Source organism: Natrix helvetica (assembly GCF_964273705.1).
Source record: "Natrix helvetica genome assembly, chromosome: 2".
Classification (NCBI taxonomy): Eukaryota; Metazoa; Chordata; class Lepidosauria; order Squamata; family Natricidae; genus Natrix; species Natrix helvetica.
This window is the reverse complement of record NC_138552.1, coordinates 143,217,322-143,237,146: the sequence shown is the minus strand read 5'-3', so window position 1 is coordinate 143,237,146 and position 19,825 is coordinate 143,217,322. Positions and strand designations below refer to the sequence as shown.

General features: G+C 40.9%; 1 protein-coding gene across 1 annotated transcript in view; it reads left to right on the top strand.

Annotated features, from left to right (window-relative positions):
• LOC309387399 (b(0,+)-type amino acid transporter 1-like) overlaps window positions 1-13,752 on the top strand; it is a gene marked incomplete at both ends in the record, with an annotated part of 32,954 nt that extends 19,202 nt beyond the window's left edge. The window contains 4 exons of the mRNA XM_081943872.1: window positions 4,439-4,568; window positions 7,344-7,468; window positions 10,754-10,841; window positions 13,519-13,752. Coding sequence (XP_081799998.1) covers window positions 4,439-4,568; window positions 7,344-7,468; window positions 10,754-10,841; window positions 13,519-13,752 — 577 coding nt within the window. The remainder of the gene's footprint in view (window positions 1-4,438; window positions 4,569-7,343; window positions 7,469-10,753; window positions 10,842-13,518) is intronic.
• Between the last annotated feature and the right edge of the window lie 6,073 nt (window positions 13,753-19,825).

The window sequence follows — 19,825 nt, the reverse complement described above, 5'->3', positions numbered from 1 at the left end:
CACCACTGGTTCGCCCAATTCAGGGTAAACCAACAGAAACCCACCTCTGGAATGGAGATTTCACAGTATCCTTCCCCTGGAGTGGGGAGGGAATGGAGATTTTATAGTATCCTTCCCCTGCCACGCCCACCAAGCCAGACCCACAGAACTGGTAGTAAAACAATTTGAATCCCACCATTGATTAATCCCTTATTACTTTACTTCCGTTGTCAGCAATCAGCTCCGTGTTTGGAAAGGCACATCATTATTCCTTATGAACAGTCTGCTCTATTTACACAACACTGTGCCCACCTATCTTTCTGAAATTAACAAGCAGTGTTTACATTTGAATCTAACCTTGCCAGATTTCAGAAATTTATGCTCCAAAAATATTTGAACACATTAATAAGAAATATTTCTTCTTTAAAATACATTGAAGGAAAAAAAAACCTGGCATTTTTAAATGAAATTAATTGAAGCCCCACTCATTTTAAAGGCATACATTTGTAGTGGTACAATATTTTGCTACGTCTAAGAGAAACGTAAGAGGACTCAGCTTAATGTAAAAGGTAATGCCCGCTTTATTACAAACTTATATTAGAAATCCAATTGACAGATATGGTAAATCTGGGAAAATTCTACTTTGAACAAGTACAATATAGGAAGCAAAATTTGGGGAGAAAGCTAAAAAGTTAATTGCCCGTCAGATGAAACAACAAAAAGAATTGAATATTTTCTCTGAAATTAAGGCGAGAGATAGCCAGTTATTTAGTACGGGTAGTCCTCAACTTACAACAGCTCATTTAATGACTGTTCAAAGTTACGGGACTGAAAAAAGTAACTTATGACCGTTTTCACACTTGTGACCGCAGCAGCCCCATGGTCACATGATCAAAAGATTGATTCTTGTTAATTGGTTCATATTTATGATGGTTGCCATGTCCTGGGGTCAAATGATCCCATTTTGTGACCTTCTAACCAACAAAGTCAATGAAGAAACCAGATTCACTTAACAACCACGTGTCTAATTTAACAACTGCAGTGACTCACTTATTAACTGTGGCAAGAAAGGTTGTAAAATGGGACAAAATTCATTTAACAAATGTCTCACTTAGCAACCTAAATTCTGGGCTCAACTGTGCTTGTAAATTGAGGACCACTTGTAATATGAAGTATATTAACTATCAGGGTTTTTATTTTTACTATTATGGTCAGTGATACAAATTAGATTTTACAACCAAACAACAACAGATTAATATGGGTAAACCTATTGAAATGGAAGAGCTTTCCCCATAACATAATAAATAATTTGATGCTATCACTGATGCTACAAGAAATTATAAAGGCAGTTAAATCTATGGCAGTGTTCCCTATTGAGACAGCCTTAGGCTCAGATGGATTTTCCATTAGATGGTATAGAACTTTCATAGCTCAATTGGCACTTTTAATTTATTTATCAGATTTATACCCTGGCAAAATCACAAGAGACTCTCAGCAGTTCCCAATGCTAGCAGAGCACAATAATACTAAACACAGTTATCTTAAAATACATTTCAAACAATCATAACACAATACATGGTTGCAGACCCCCAAAACTCCCACCCATTAAACTTTTTTCTAGAAGGTCAAACAGCTGGATGCAAACAACTGTCCATTCCAGAGGGCCAATCCCATCATTGGGCTAATCTGACTACAACAAAGAACAAATGATAACATCGCCCACATCCAGACAGCACAACTCCTTGGAGGCGAACACCAAGTTTAATGGGTGCTGTAGTTTTATTCCCCCCAACCCAACTCTTAACCCCAACCTGACCTAAAGCTGACCTACTCAGGGGCCAATATCCCATCCCTCTCCTTCCCCCATCCTTCCTCACCCAACTCAGCTGTACTACAAGGGTCAGCAATGTGTTCAAGACCATTCACAACAACCCTGCCAGGCAAAGGTGAGAGAAGCTTCCTCCACCATCTATAAATCAGAACCCACAAAACGCAAAGCAGACAATATATAATAATACAAATCACAGCAAAATATACAATCCATGCAGACACAATGCTCAAAGATATTCCCTTTACCTTGAACATTGCAACCTCTTCTTGGCCAGTATTCTACCTATTGGCCATGCGATCCTGACCCCCTCTTTCACCTGTCCCAACACAGGTCAACCAAATCAATTAACTCTTCCCCTACAACCTCAATAAAGCCACCAAGAAGAATGAGACAACATATAGAGGAGTCCTGCAATTTCACATCAGGCGCTAATGTTTCAGGAGTCCCAGGGGAAAAATATGATTAGCCAGAGTCCTGGTTAATATTATTAGAGAACTCTAAAGAGTCATTCAATCTCACTACATTCCACTCTTCATTTGATGAGACTTATTACCATATTATTAAAACCAGGGAAAGACCCTGCCAGATGTGCAAGTAATGAGCTGGTATCATTGCCTAACTTAGATGCAAAGATATTACATTGGAAAAGAGATTATTGTACAAACACAGTGTCATCTCCAATTCATCCAACTCACTTTATCCAATTCAGCCAGGATTAATAAAAACAAACAGACAGACTGGCATCTATAATACTCATTAGTGATGTACATTTTGGAAATAGCCACAGACAATTGGACTCATCTGTTTTAATTTTGCTGGATATTGAGAAGGTTTTTGGTATGATTCATATTAAATTTAAGGGTTATGAATTTTAAAAAGATTTAGATTTGATTTTCTAATGATGGTGGATTAGGAGATAAAGAACTCATCGGGATGTGCAATATTATTACAAGTAGGGATTCTTGCTTATCTGAGGACAAGCATAGTAGACTTTTTAAGTCACTTTTTTTCCTTATTCAAGGAAAAAAATATTTTTACACACAAGGTGAGAAGTTGCTTGACAATCAGATCGTTTGCTGTCGGGTCTCAGTTTTGATTGTTTGACACACACACACACACACACACACACCATTTGGCAACAGCACTCTTGCATGCTGTCTATCCTGAAGATTGAAAAAAACCGAAGCAATTATAGATTCAACTAAGAGCTAGAACATATACAGGTAGTCCTTGTCTTACAACAGTTCCTTTAGTGACTTTAGTGAAAATTATAGCAGCACTGGAAAAAGTGACTTGTGGCCATTTTTCACACTTATGACCACTTCAACATCCCCATGGTCACATGATTTACATTCAGATGTTTGCCAACTGTTCATACTTATAAAAGTTGCCCTGTCCTGGGGTCACGTCATCCACCTTTTACAACCTTCTGACAAGCAAAGTCAATGGGGAATCGTGAATCACTTAACAACCATATTACTAATTTAACACGTGCAGTGATCCACTTAACAACTGTGGGAAGAAAAGTCATAAAATGGGGCAAAACTCACTTAACAAATTTCTCACTTAACAACATAAATCCAGGGCTCAATTGTGGTCGTACGTCAAGGACTACCTGCATGCACTATGTCTAATGAATTAATGTAGAGCTTTCAAACCTGGGCTGCAAAAATCCCTGTGATTTACTAAATGGCATCAAAGACAGCAAGATAATTGTCTTGGCTATTAGTGGTCTTTTGTGTTTATGCAGTCGAGATTTGATAGTCCTAGTTAAATCATCTTATCCTGAGACAAGGATATCCTTTTTGAAATCTTCCCTTCCAAATCTTGATGGGACTGATGGGACTTGTACTTCAAAATAATCGACAGGGCATGTATTTCTCTTTTGGACTTCAAGCAGTGTTTTAATTATGCTCTGAAGCTTTTATACCAGGAACGGCTAACCTTTTCATTGCTGCGTGCTGAAAGTGTGTGTGTGACAGGATGCGATAGGGCGCGACAGCATGCACACGCACCCATAATGCAATGCACACATGACTTCCCGTGTGCTCTGCCGCCTCCCCTGCGCATGCACACATGAACCCCCTGCACTCCCCCGCCCACCCCCGCCCCCCGCATGCATGGCAGAGACCCCCAAAACCAGCTGGCCGGTGGGAAGCGCACACACATGCACTGTGGAGCTGAGCTGGAGTGACAGCTCGCATTCCCGCAGAGAGGGCTCTGCGTGACACCTGTGGCATGCATGCCATAGGTTCGCCATCACGGTTCTATACCGTTAAATATATTTGTTCCAAAAGTGACATAATCACCAATTCTGGTTAACTATGAAACCAATGTTTTACCATACTTTAACATTTTTAATTAGTGTTTATTGAAAGTAATAGCTACTATTGATTTAAACCTTGGAGACTTACAGTATGGAAAAGCCATACAATTTGACTAAAAAGTGGTGAAGAGCAGAGGTACCTGGCATACAGATTTCTTTCAACCAACGTATTATGAAAATCAAGTCAAAATGGCAGGATGTAATCTGAGCTTGAGTTGAGGTCTTCTTGGTCCTTAACCAACACTCCAGCCAATCCACTATGGCTCCTTTTTGGTAATATTTCATTTTATTTCCCTCTAAAGAAATAAAGTGCTGGGCAACTGGGTATGGCTGATGTCCCTGGCAGTTGCCCTTTCTTGCTTTGGATCGGTTAATGGAACGTTTTTCTGTGGAAGCCGGGTGTGCTACATTGCAGCAAGAGAAGGCCATATGGTAAGGACTGTGAACATACTGCTTTTTCCATTATATTCATGGATGTATTATTATTTAATCAATCATTTTCATGCTAGAATCTTTTTTTGTTATTCCATGCCCCCTTGGGTCCTTCGTGGATTTGTAAAGCTGTCTTCTAGTCAGTGGTTGCGTCTTGTTATGGGTGTGCAACAGGGGTGGGCTTCAAAAATTTCAGCAACAGGTTCTCTGCTCGGTTGCTAGGTGAGCGTGGCCATGTTGGGCACGGCCTAGTCAGCCTCCTGCACCACAGTGGAGGGGCTGTTTTCACTTTCCCAAGGTTCCGGAAGCTTTCCTCGAGCCTCTGGGAGAGTGGAAACTGCCTCCCCTAGGCTCCAAAGGCCTTCCTAGAGGCCAGTTTCTCCCCCTCCCTGAGCCTCCATATAGGCCCATGATGGCAAACCTATGGCACGCGTGCCAGAGGTGGCGCACAGAGCCCTCTCTGTGGCCATGCACGCCGTCGCCAGCAGCTCTTCTGAAAACTGCCCCCATAACGGCCCCACAAACAGCCAAAAACGGCCCCCAAACAATCAAAATGGCCAAAAAGGGCCCCAAAACAGGCATGTGCATGCCGGCCAGCCACTCTTCTGGTTTCCAGTGTGTTCTCACCAGCTGGACTTCATGGGTGCCAGAGTGCTGGAAAATGGCCTGAAAATGACTCCAAAAGTGGCCTGAAAATGGCCTCCAAAATGGCCAAAAACGGCCAAAAACCAAGGCATGTGCATGGATCCAGTTTGGGCACTTGGTGCCAAAAAGGCCCTGCACTTACCTCACATCCAAAATGGGTCCTGTGGAGACTCCTGGGAGGGGCGTGGTCAGGGCCGGATTTAGATGAAAAGAGGCCCTAGGCTATTCCACTTATGGGGCCCTTTCACCTCCCATTTTTAAGTTTGTAAATTACATGAGAGATAATAAAATACATCATTACTGTGATATATATCAATATATTAAATGAAACATGTTGGTACTAACCTTTATAAAAAATGTGGCACGGATAATAAATAAAAATAAAAGGCCCCTCTTGATCTTGATGCCCTAGGCTGAAGCCTAGTTAGCCTATAGGAAAATCCGGCCCTGGGCGTGGTGGGGTAGCAAGAGTGGGGTGGGCAGGGCCAGCCAGGGGTTGGGTTTGGAGGTTCTCTGAACCGGCCATAACATTAGCTATGGGTTCTTCCGAACCCGAGCGAGCCCGTAGCAGCCCACCCCTGGTGTACAACCCATAGGACAATATATAAATAAAATAAAATATACTGGCAGGATGGGAGAATGAAAGACACAGTGCTTCACATGCCATAAATTCATTGTATAACGTACGTTCTCTATTAAGGTTTAACACTTTTAATTACCTGTATCTCGCTTGAGCCAATTTGACAATTTAAATTCTGTAATTTAAACCAACTAATGGTCCTGGACTCATTTAAAACTAAGACTGTTTACTTAGCTGTCAGCTATATTAGACTACTGGATTTTTGAAAATACATAAAATTGAATCCAGATTTAGGATGTAAAACTATACTTATGTACCCAGAAGTAAATCCAATTAAATTATTTTTGAGCAGGCAGGTGCATCAGTGTATAAATTAATTGTATATAAAACTTATTGGAATTGATAGGACAAGGTAGTTACTACAGTAGTTATCTTTTATCTTAATGGGAATTGAGAACAATATATTTTCTTTGGCTCGAATGCCTTGAGTTTTAATCTATTGTATATAGATAAAACTAATGAATCAATGAAAAACAAGTGAGGCTTCTGGGAATTTGTTGTAACTTTCTGATCACAATTCTGCATGCCTCTCTTGTTCAATGAAAAATGGATATTAATTTTTATCAGCAGAAACCACACACCCAATTCTTCTGTATGCTAATAGCATGCTTTACCCTCCTACACAAGGTTGTAGCAGAAATGCAATTACAATTATGACTATATTCAATCATGAATAAATGTTACAGTACTGTGCTATAAATCAATTATTTTGTGATTGATACCCACATTTTATCAATCTGACGATTATTCTCCTCCACCCTTCTCTACTCTAGGGTAGCTTATAAAATTCTAGCTCTGGAGTCCAACAGCTGGCTGGGAACACTGTAAAGAGCTATGGTGTGGAAGTGTCAGCTTTGGCCTGATTGGTTTATATTCTGCCAGAAGAGCTGTAAATTTTGAATTTCCTAACACTACAGGAACTAAGTGTGCAAATACTCAACAAAAGGAAAGCAGAAGGGTATTCTGAATACAACTGTAGAGAGGCATCCTACCCTGAAGTCCCCCTGAAAACCAGTAGCCTCTAATTCAAGCGGGTTTAGTTTAAAGATACAATGTTCTAGAGCTTTGATGGCGAACCTTTTTGGCATACACGCTCGTCTGGGCCGCAACCCGAAAGAAGAGCGCGCCAGAAACCCGGAAGAGGAACAGATGCTGCTGCACGTGCCAGGCGACATGGCTTCTTGTGCCACTTTGGGCACGCGTGCTATAGGTTCGCCATCACGGTTCTAGAGAAATTAACATGCAAGAAATAAGTTTGGTGGGCTGCTGGCAGAGAGACCATTACAGCTGTGAAATTCCAAATGACATGGGTGCTGTACAACGGAAATTACTGTGGCTCATGGGATTTCAAATTATTTCTCCCAGCATAACTTCCTGCTCATTCATTTACTCATTAAAACTTTGGAGAGTTGGAATAGAGGGTGAAGGAGCAAAGCAAACCTCTCAACATAGTTAGTTATGGTCTTTTGTTTTCATGCCTTCCTTTTCAGCCCGACTTTCTATCTATGGTTCATATACGTTATTTTACACCTTTTCCTGCTCTCATATTTACTTGTGTGGTGTCGATGATAATGGTAATACCTGCGAGTTTCAACAAGATAGTGAACCTTTTCAGGTGGGTATTTCTTGCTACTCACAATTACTCAATGAAATTGATTTCTCAGCTTCTTTTTGATTTTTTTTTAAATATATGAAAGTGATATTGCCTAGACTTCAGAGAGAGGAAGGGAGCATGATATTATTTAGTTCTTTGTGTTATTTAATGATTTCTTTCATCCAAACTTTTTTGTCCTGCTTGCCATGCAATATATCTCTAGGCTGGGCACAGAATTTCAAATAAAGGCAATACAATTGTAGAGGTGTACAAAAGATTTTGAAAGACCATTATAAAAAACACCACTATTTTATTTGTATAACAAGGTAAAAATTGAAGTAAAATTAATTTTCAGCATCTTCATGGCTGGCCAAACATAGTTGTGTTTGTAGCATTCACATAAAGCACACTTTATTTGGAGGGAAGGTCCTTTTAGAAAATTAGTTCAAAACCATAAACACTCTCTTCTTAGGTGTCCTCCATTCTTAGGTCACTTCTAAGGTAATCTCAAATAGTGATCTTCAGTATGTGCTACCATCAGGATCATAGTCAACGAAGAAAACTCTATGGAAGAAGATGCTTCTTCAGCATTCTAGTCTGCTTTGAGTTTTATAAGTTAACTAGCTGATAACCTGGCCTTGCCCAGGTATTTTTTTATAGGGAGAAAGTGTCCGGACCAAACGTAATTTCTAATGTTGGATTTTCCCCCTTATCAGAGGGAGCCCCCATGGCAACTCCACTGCACTGTATAGTAGAAGCCATTTAAGGCAGTACAGTAGAAGCCATTTTAAGGCACAACAGGCTGTATCTTAACAGAACACACACCCTTAGGGGTGTTAGGGGTATCTTACCCTCACAGTATTTGTATCCAGAGAGAAAGTCATCTGTGTACCAAGTTTGGTTGAAATTGCTTGTTTGGGTGAATCAGTAATGGCAGTGGCGGGAGGCTCCACCCACCCGTCAACACAGATGCTCTGCGTATGCACAGAAGGACCCTGTGTGACCACGCTCCCGGTTCCAAACCGGTAGCAAAAATAAGAGGATTTCATGCCTGAACTGTATATACTGCAGTGGCCAGGTTCACTGTTTACTGACTCATTTATCATCCAAACCAGGATGTATGGTCAGCCAAGAGAAAGGGGGCAGGAAGAAAGGAAAAATCTGGCTGCTGGACCACAATGGAGAAGAAGTCAGTCATGGCATGTAAACCTCAAAAGGGAGGTGCGGCACACATAGACAGAGGTTAATCAGATGAGACTCTGGATCAATAAGCATAAACCAGGATTAATGGCCAACCTAATTATATAGCATTTATGTTTTGAACTGTAGCTTCCAGTCCATACAGAAGGGCAGTCCTATTAGAGTACCTTTCAATAATCAAACTGTGCAGTTCCCAGTTCATGTGTCACCATGGCTATGTTATTTCCTATCTAAGAGTAGCCATTGCATTTATATTTCTTTGTAGCTCTTGTATCATTAAAATAAGTCATTTATTGCTGTAGTCACTTGTGCCTTGTGCCTACAATATTTTTTTAAAAATATCCCAGGCTATATAGCTGCCCCTCCCATGCAATTCTCTTCAGGATAACCAAGTTACCAATTTCCCCAGAAAGGAACTTATTTACCTGGATCTTCATTTTAACATGCTTCAGAGTCTTACATATAGGGATTACTTCCCCAATTCAGGTATAAAAGAGAAGCAGAGCTGGGTATCATCAGAGTATGGATATCAGGCAGGGGTGGATTCCAGCTGCTTCTACTGCCGGTTCGCTTAGGGATGCGCTTTGGGCGTGCGTGCGCTATGCGCCCATGCACAGGTTAAAAAACAAGATGGTGGTGCCATAGAACCAGTTCAGGGTCGTGGTCAGCTGAGTAACTTCCTACTCGACGAACCAGTAGGAACCCACCTCTGATATCAGGTTTCCTGACTTAGGCAAGGAAATCCCAAACCTCCAGACAATTAATGGCTTAGCTCTGTACCTCATCTTGGCTGAAAATTCTCAGAAGCTCAGTTATATTAGCATCTCCATTGGTAGCAACAACGAAGTCCTGGGGAACAGCTGGTTGCCTATCACAGAACAAAGGAAGAGCAGACGTCCCGCCTGGACTACTGCAACGCTCTCTACATGGGGCTGCCCTTGGGACGCGCCCGGAGATTGCAGTTAGTTCAGAACGCAGCTGCGCGGGCTGTGATGGGGAGTACTAGGTACTCCCACGTAACACCTCTCCTGCGCGAGCTGCACTGGCTACCTGTGGTTTTTCGGGTGCGTTTCAAGGTTCTGATTACCATCTTTAAAGCGCTCCATGGCATAGGACCTAGTTACTTGCGGGATCGCATCCTCCCACACACATCCCTGCGGCCAATTCGCTCACACAGGGAGGGGCTTCTCCTGGTGCCGTCCACTAGGCAATGCCAGCGGGCGACACCAAGGAGTAGGGCCTTCTCTGTGATGGGCCCAACCCTCTGGAATGACCTCCCCCCCGACATCAGAACCACCACTGACCTCCGCTCCTTCCGGCAAAAATTGAAGACTCACCTGTTCCGATTAGCGGGCCTGGCATAATTACAACTGTTACCTCCTGGTAGACGTACTATTAACTGGTTATTTTAGGGGTATTGTTTTTAATTTAATTTGTGTGTTTCTTAGAGGTTTTAAAATTATATTTATATATACTGGCTAACTGTACAGTTCTTTTTAACTCCATTTTTAACCTCCTCCACATTTAACTGTACATATTTAACTTTTCTATTTATTGTATTTTGATGTATTCTTTGCATGGACTGTACACCGCCCCGAGTCCCTTTTGGGAGAGGGGGCGGTCTAGAAGCACAGTAAATAAATAAATAAATAAATAAATATTGCCCATGATTAAGAAATGGCATTCCAAATAAGTGTAAAAATATCATGTGTGTGTGATGTCACTGCTCATTCTGCGAACTGAAAAAATTATTCATTTATTTATTCAATTTCTGTATCTGCCCATTTCTGTCAATAACTCTGGACATCTTACAGTTACATTATTTGTGTCACTGGCACGACTCTATTTGCCCCTCCTCTATGGATGTCCATAAGTTAGTCTCCTAGATGAAAATACTTCAACATCTATGGTCAATTGGAGATGTATTGTCAAACTGTGGAAAGTGAATGAAATCTTTAGTACTATATTATGAATATTCTTCTGATATTTAAGTAGTATGTGTATATGTGGGGGGGGGGGGGGGTAATCTGGGTGTGTAATTTTAATAGCAGTAGAAATTGCACAATTGCACATGGAACGGCTGCTACTAAATATTACTTTATATAGCTTTACAGCTTGGATTTTCAACGGGATAAGTGTTGCAAGTCTCCTCTATTTAAAGATTAAGAAACCAGAGCTCCCAAGATCTTACAAGGTTAGTATTGTATAAAAACATGAAAATCCCCTTTTCTCTTCTTTTTCCTTTTTTCTTTTTCTTTAGTTGCACAAGACAATGGGCATAACCCAAATTTGTCCCACCCACCCAACTGGCATTCTCTCGATAGGTAGGATTATAAATGTTCTATTAACTTTCTACAAACATGTAGGAGTTGTAGTTCTACAGATCTGAATGCCAAAACAGGAGAAGACCACTATATTTTCTGGCCGTCCATAATTTCCTGGTTAGCTCTTGTCCTGTTGACCCTTAGGAGCCCCACAGTTAACAGATAAAGTAGAACCTCTGGTCATGAACGCTTCTGACCATGAAAATCAGGTTCCATCCAAAAAAATGCACAATTCCACCCCCCCACCCCTGCAGCCGATTTCTCCTACCATGCCATTTTTTTTGTAAGCGCCAAATTTCCAAAATTAGGTTCAGGTCATGACCAAATCGGGTTGCAACCAAAGTTATGGAATGAATTATGGTTGTGACCAGAGGTTCTACTGTACCTCTTTCAGTCTTCCTTGCCACATGAACCAATTGTTCCAAATGCTTCAGTCTGAGAATGTTGAGAAACTATTGGAAGAGCGATAGCCTTTCATCTGTTTGCTTGATCTTTGTCCCATGGCATTCTAGCAGAAGAGACTGGCCATCTGACCTGATAGCCAGGATGTATCAATCATTAGATACGATGAGGCAGGTTTTGTGAACAGGGACGCCTTTACTGGGAGAGCATGGTGCTTAGGGAAATTTAGATCAGGACCAAAGCGGGTGGAAAGAGGAATTTAACCCCCTTCTCATATCATATTCTGGAATAAACTGTTGAATAACTGTGAACTATCTCACAGAGTGAAATGCATACTGTAAATCTGATATGGATTAATGCAGAGGTGGTATTCAGCAGGTTCTGGAGAACCGGTAGCGGAAATTTTGAGTAGTTCGGTGAAGCGGTAAATACCACCTCTGACTGGGCCCGCCCCTTCTATCTTCTGCCTCCTGAGTCCCAGTTGATCGGGAGGAAATGGGGATTTTGCAGTATCCTTCCCCTGCCACGCCCACAGAACCAGTAGTAAAACATTTGAATCCCACCACTGGATTAATGATAGTGAGAGTCATCACTTTGAATATATATATAGGTAGTCCTCATTTAGAATCCATATTTGGGAGTAGCAACTTAATTTTTAAGTGTAGCTGTCCCTACGTGAAACTATGACTGTGCTTATGATCTTACGTCAGCTTTCCTTTGGTTTACTGACTTGCAAAGGTTCTAAATGTGAGAATTGGTCATGAAGTTACTATTTTATCATTGTTGTAACTGTGAATGGTTGCTAAACAAGGCAGTCACTAAACAAGGGCTATCTCACTACTTCTTTGAAATCATCATTAATTGTTAGTTTCCTTGCAATCGTGTGACCCAATGCTGATATTCTTTTTCAAAATTTATCTGAAGGCACTTCCTGTTTCATATCATCAAAACATTGCTCTAGTTAGGCTAATTTGGATAGTAGGAGGACAGTTTTTAAGAACCTAGGGATACCATCCAGCCTATAAGATAAATTTCAGGCAATGTGATGCTTGTTATTTTTGTTCATCTTAGCATCCCAATATATCTCAGAAAAAATTGTTTAAAATGCCTATCTAATAGTTATTCCCTCCCCCCCCTTTCACTTATCTGTAGGATCATTGAAAAATAAAACAGGGAATACATGTTGTTCTATACTTCATAAATCCAAACATCCCATAAAATACAAGAAATTGAAATGTAAGAAATGTTAGCTTTGTAATAAAGTATACCAAACTACATACCGGTAAATAACAACTGGGAGTATAAAAGATGGCAACTTATAACAGACAAGCTGGTGCCATCCAATGTTTCATTTATTCTCAGCTTCAGCCACTGGCAGAAAACTATAGGATTTACAGTCAGTACTATTTGGAAAACTGTACTTTCACCTTCTGGGGAAAACCATTAGTATAAGAATCTTCCTACCTTCTTTTAGCTGTTACTCTTGGCAAAAATCAATGCTCTTGGCTTATGACTTTTTGACTTATTTTTTGACTTATCTTTAATTGTTTCTGCCTGTTCTTAAAGCTTGAGAGGGAGACTGGAGTGTTGGTTTCTTTTTTTTTTAAATCTTCTCGGTTTAAAACTTTAGTGAACTTTACTTCACTCAAACTGTGTGGTTGTGCTTTTTCTATTTCTATCTCCATTGTTGAATATCATGTAGCTGAAATAGCATCATTCATACCTGAGAGGGAGACATTAGCAGGCTTGGGGACATCCCAAAGTTTACAGGAGTGCCAGAAAATTTAAGAGAGAAGAATAAGAATGGTGGGAGGGGCAAAACATCCAACCTTAGTTCAACGGGAACTGAGTTTGTTCAGTGGCTATGCCATGTAGGCTGATTATTGGAGGACGCCTGGAAAATTTGAGGAGCATCCTTCAAACAACCATGGCTAGTTGGTTGATGAGATATCTGGATAATATGACTTTTGACGTGAGGTACTTCTTTTTTCATCTACTGTGAACAATGAAGCTGTGCTGCTTTTCTCACTGAGTACGAGATGCCAATGATGGCATCTTTGTCAGATGGCACTATTGTCTTCCTGGAAAACTTGCCCAAACAAATTATACAGTGACCATGTATAAACATGTATCTTCTTATTCCAGGTACCAATCATCATACCAATCATTTTTCTGATGATATCGATCTACCTGGTACTGACACCCATCATTGACCAGCCACAGGTTGAGTTCTTCTATGTTATACTCTTCATCCTCAGTGGTATCATATTTTACTTCCCCTTGGTTCATTACAAGTATTGCCCTGCATGCCTACGGAAATTAACTATTTATATGCAGCTGTTAATGGAAGTTGCAGCAACTGAAAGGGACACGAAGTGAATTAATATTCATAAAATCACTTTGGCAAATGTTCTAATTATCCACGCAGTTCTGATCTGTACAGAGATGAGGGTACAGCTTTTCTTGATCATATTTCAGAAACATTTTGAAACAGGACCACAGTTGTTCCTACCCCTGTCTAGGTAGTAATTGGGGGGAGGGGGAGAAAGAGAGGAAGCTACCAGAATGCCCTTTTTATATTTATTGTCTGTTTTGCTTTTTAAATTTCTCTTTCTCCATTTTTTTTATACTTACATACACATTTTATTCTTTTTTTCTTTTGTGGCTTGAATATCTTACTTTAACCAATAAAAATGAAACGAGGTTTAAAAAAACCAATAGATTTTTAGCTTGCTTTCTTTTCTACAAGAAATAATATTGCATTTATGTTGCTGGAGATGCAGTGAAACTATCGCTTTATTTAAACATTCTGTTTTGTTCCATTTTGGTAAGAACCAATTACATAGGTTAACTCTGCTTGAGAGTTATCTCAATCACACGGAAATTGACTTTGGGCAGACAAAATGAACACAAAATCCAATGGCATATTGTTCAGCATTGGAATGCAAATATATGAGTCCATCTATTTAGCAGTTCGCAACTTTAATTAATACAGCTAGCACATGGATGATTGTAATGAATCATGGTTTCAATTTATTAATATATGTATGTCTGCAAATATGTATTTTGTATGTTTTTGCTTCCTTTTAAAATAGTTTTTTCTTCTTTTATAATTTTGTGTATTTTTGCCTTTTTTTTGTCTTTAGCTAATAATAGTAAATTAAAAATTTAAAAAACCACTGTTTTTCTTGCCTTCATCTTCCTCCAAACAGAGAATTATGGATGAATTAGTCAGTGATTCTTCCAAACAGACATCAGGGACAACTAAAGTAATCCATGCTCCTTTCCATCCATCTTTTGGTTCCTTTTGCACTGGTTTCCTTAGCAACTTCAAAACAATGAGATTGGTACCTGTGGGGAGAAACTTTAAAAACATCCCTCTACTAATTTAAAAAGTAGAACAAAATAGCTGTATAGTCCTTTGGTCTTGACAAGGAGTTCATTTATAACTGTAAAGCTATAGTAACAGAATCTTGCAAGTCTGAATGTGCTTCCTCTCTCCCTCCCTTTATCTTTGTTTGAACTGGGGAAGGGATGGTCTGAGATGTTTACACACATTACTTTTCTGGTCCTGGCTCAGACCCACTTTTATCTGAAGCAATGGTGGCACAGTGGTTAGAATGTAGTATTGCAGGCTAATTCAGCTCACTGTCAGGAGTTCAATCCTCACCGGCTCAAGATTGACTAAGCCTTCCATCCTTCCGAGGTGGGTAAAATGAGGACCCAGATTGTTGGGGGCAATAGGCTGACTCTGTAAACTGCTTAGAGAGGGCTGTGAAGCACTGTGAAGTGGGATATAAGTCTAAGTGCTATTGCTACTGCCATCCGACTGTTGTCTTGGCAGAAGCTCTTCTTCCTGTTCTTCAAGGCCCTTCTCTCTTCCCTGTACAAGAACAAGGCCAAGAGGTTTTGCCATTGGAAAAATTCACCTCAAAGCATCCTGCAAATCTTTCTTCAGTAGTTTTAAGCATATCATAGTAATGGAAACAATAGCGGGTAATTAAAAAATTGTGGAGCCATTCCTAGTATAGTTTAAATGCTGCCTGTTGCACAAACTTAATATAACACCCCACCCCACCCCGGAGATTTAATTCTTCTGGTAACTGAATATTTTGAAAGTACTTTTTTCAAACACCTAGAGTGAATGTTATCTATAAATATACTACAAATATGACCACTGGCATTCAATAAAGCTCTAACCCAGGAAGATGTTTATATAGTGCTAGCTGAAATCCAGGATCAGGGAGAGATTTGTAATAAAATATAATTGTGCTGTATTTTTCTATTAAGGAAGATTAATTATTGCCATAGAAATGGGATTTCTTCAATCTCTTCAAGAGCTTGGAGCATTTCATACAAAAAAAATGAAATATATAAATATATTCAGAACTTTTAAAATATTTATATAAGAAAGAGTAAATAAGAGTCAATTAAAAATAATGTTTTAAGTGGATATTAGCAGTAGAGGATTTTGAATGAATTTATGACAGCTTACATGCTGGTTTTTCAGATGGGAGTTAGGAAATTTTGAACTGGAAACCAGATAGGTTCTAGAACACTATATCCTATTTATATTCCCCTTCAGTACCAAATATAACAATCCCAAACAGCTTGCAATGGCACAATTTGTTTTTTTAAAAATGGGCTGCTTGTGGATAATATGCTAAAATATTATTTAGCCAAAACTCTCAAATTCTCCAAAATGTTATCAAGAATGTTTTTTTTCCAATCAATAAAGTTTTGCCGCAGGTTCACAACATATTGATTCATGATGTAGTTGTAGTTGTAGCTGACCAAAGCAATTGCTAATGTTTGAGCTTGTTACTCTCTGGCACACAAAAATCACAAGTATGATAGTACCAGTTTTGGGATTCACTTACCTTCCCTACCAGTTCGCAAACGTGAGCACACCCACCTTCTGCGCATGTGCACAAGGTTGCGCATTACATCGGGGTGGGTGGGCGGAGTCTCCCACAGCCACCGCTACTGCTTCACCCGAATCGGAGAGAACCAGCTGAATTCCATCTCCAGATAGTACCTTTTCAGACGAACAAATTTTAATGAAAGGCATACATTCCCATAAACGGCAACTCACATCATGCAATGGAGCAACCAGCCTGATGTAGAATTTAAACTGAAATGTGACCTGCAAGGAGAGGAAGACAAGGTGTTATGCATGAGAGACAGATTATAAGTAGTTTACCTGTTAAAAGAACTTGCACTAATGGATTAAATAGCTATTGTCTTTGTTCAGACTTCTGGAGATTATTCTGATGCACATATGTTCCACCATCGCTTGCTCAACGGTGCTAGCAAAATTTGTGAGAATAAACTTCACATGGGTCTGCATGTAAATATACTGTAGGCCTGCCACTCAAGAGTATGAGAAAATACAATGTCATTGCCAAATATGGGTTATAGCTAATGGTGGGCTGCAGCTGGCTTTTACTGGCTTGCAAAAGCGAATTGTTAAATGTTTGGAAATTTTGTGAGCTGGTTGTGAGTAGAAGTAAGCTCTAACATCTAGTGGTGTGGCAGTGCCAATGGAGCCAGCAGAACCCAGCGACGTGCAGTCAGGTGAGGCTGTGCCTCCCCACTGTCATCATGAAAAGAAAAAAAAATGTAAAAGGAAAAAGCTGAGCTGGTTGCTGCCTCACCGTGAATGACTCTGCTTAACTGTTTAAAAAAGCCTCTAAAAAGTGCCCTCTACTATGAGGCAGGAGAACTGCATGCCTCACCTAGTCTGACTTTAGGCGTTTTATGATCACTCGAGCAGAGTAAAGTAAGGGTTAAAAGCCTAAAAATTCCTGACGTAGGTGAGGCATACACTTCTCCTGCCTCATAATAGAGGGTGCTCGTTGGGGCGGGGCTTCTTCAGAGGACTCGAGGCAAGAGCAGAGTTGAAATCCTCTCTGAAACAGCTGGAAAAGGTACGTGTGGGTCGGAGGGAGGGGAGGAATTCAAACTTCATTCTCCTGGTGCGGGGCTTTGGACAAAGGCTCCTGTGGTCTCCTCGCTGGTGCTCTTCCCTCCAATCCAAGTGTGTGTGTGTGTGTGTGTGTGTGTGTGTGTGTGTGTGTGCATGTTTGTTTGAGAGAGAGTGAGTGAGAGAGAGAAAGGGAAGGGGATAGGAGAGATAGTCCAATCCAATGTGTGTGTGTGTGTGTGTGTGTGTATTTGAGAGAGGGGGGGAGGGAGGGAGAGAGGGAGGAAGGAGGGGAAGGGAGAAGAAAAAGAAAAAGAAAGAAGCAAACCTCTTCGCAAAGGAGAAAAACAAATGCTGTCGCTTTAAATCGGAACTGAGCATGCCTGACTGTGGAATTCTGGGTTGAAGTCCCCAAAAAATTTGAAACCCACCACTGTGTCAGTGCCTCACCAGACATAAACCTCACCGCACGTCACTGGCAGAACCACCTGTGAAACATTTATCAACACACTACTGGTTGTAGCTTATTAATAATGCCTTAAAGTGGCTTGAGCTGTGAACTATAGATGGCAGCCAGTGGTGTTGTATTTTCCGCTTCTTCTTACAACATGTCATTCAATGGTGGGATTCAAATAATTTAACAGCCAGTTCTCTGCCCTAATGACGTGGGTAGTTGGGTAGGCGTGGCTGGATGGTCATGTGATTGGGTGGGCATAACCAAGTTGACGTTACTCATGTCGAGGTGCGCTTCACCTCGCCCGGCCTCTTGTGACCATGGGGATGCTGCAATGGTCGTAAGTGTGAAAAACAGTCATGCCAATGAAGTTGGGATGGTCCCGATTAAGACAGTTAAAGACCACTGGCCTAGGACTCTGATTAATCTGGATTAATCCAGTTAAGAGATTAATAAATCTAAAATCTCTGGAGACACTTGGATAAAGTGGAAGGATAAGTAGAAGCAAAAACAGATGGCCTCATGTCTCCTACTCCTAATATGTAACTGTTGCTTTTTGTCCTCTTAGGAAATGTAGGTCACAATTTCTAAAACCCTGGAGCACTGTATCTGATACCCTGAAGGAGCCTGGGGAAGTGGGATGAAGGGAAAGTGTTCCAAGTCCTACCCTGAACAGAAGTTGGACTGGTCTTTCTAAATGATTTCTTCCAACTTTAGGATTTTGAGATTAGGGAAATCGGAAAAATATGTACATTAAACACAGAGATGGTATTCAGCAGGTTCTGACAAGTTCTGGAGAACCGGCAGCAGAACTTTTGAGTAGTTCCGAGAACCTGTAAATACCACCTTTGACTGGTCCCGCCCCCATCTATTCTCTGCCTCCCTAATCCCATCTGATTGGGAGAAAATGGGGATTTTGTAGTAACCTTCCCCTGGAGTAAGGAGGAAATGGAGATTTTACAGTATTTGTCCCCTGGAGTGGGGAGGGAATGGAGATTTTACAGTATCCATCCCCTGGAGTGGGGAGGGAATTTGCAGTATCCTTCCCCTGGAGTGGAGAGGGAATGGAGATTTTACAGTATCCTTCCCCTGGAGTGGGGAGGGCATGGAGATTTTGCAGTATCCTTTCCCTGGAGTGGGGTGGGAATGGAGATTTTACAGTATCCTTCCCCTGGAGTGGAGAGGGAATGGATATTTTACAGTATCCGCTCCCTGGAGTGGAGAGGAAATGGAGATTTCACAGTATCCTTCCCCTGGAGTGGGGAGGTAATGGAGATTTTGCAGTATCCTTCCCCTGGTGTGGAGAGGGAATGGAGATTTTACAGTATCCGTCCCCCTGGAGTGGAGAGGGAATTGATATTTTACAGTATCCGTTCCCTGGAGTGGAGAGGGAATGGAGATTTCACAGTATCCTTCCCCTGGAGTGGAGAGGGAATGGAGATTTTGCAGTATCCTTCCCCTGGAGTGGGGAGGGAATGGAGATTTTACAGTATCCGTCCCCTGGAGTGGAGAGGGAATGGAGATTTTACAGTATCCGTTCCCTGGAGTGGAAAGGGAATGGAGATTTTGCAGTATCCTTCCCCTGGAGTGGGGAGGGAATGGAGATTTTACAGTATCCGTCCCCTGGAGTGGAGAGGGAATGGAGATTTCACAGTATCATTCCCCTGCCATGCCCACCAAGCCATGCCCACAGAACTGGAAGTAAAAAAAATTGAATCTCACCACTGATTAAATATCAGTATAGACATCTTCACAAAGGCCCTCATCAGTTCCTTTTCCTACTTGGAGGCAAATCATTTCTGTTTGTTATACTGCCATAATATAACTTTATAAAAAAGCATGACAGCACTTCTGAGGATGATACATAATTTGGCTTCAGCCACTGCCTACTTACAAGCACCTGTTATTAAAAAAATCATCATCATCTGAATTTTTTTCCTTGTAAACTATCATGACATGAACATATGCGAGCAGCTCAGGCTTATGCATGTACGGTAATAGAAGGTTTTATTTTCTAGGCAAAACATATGGTCCTCCTAAACCATGAGAAAGAAAGGAGAGCCGAGAAAGGA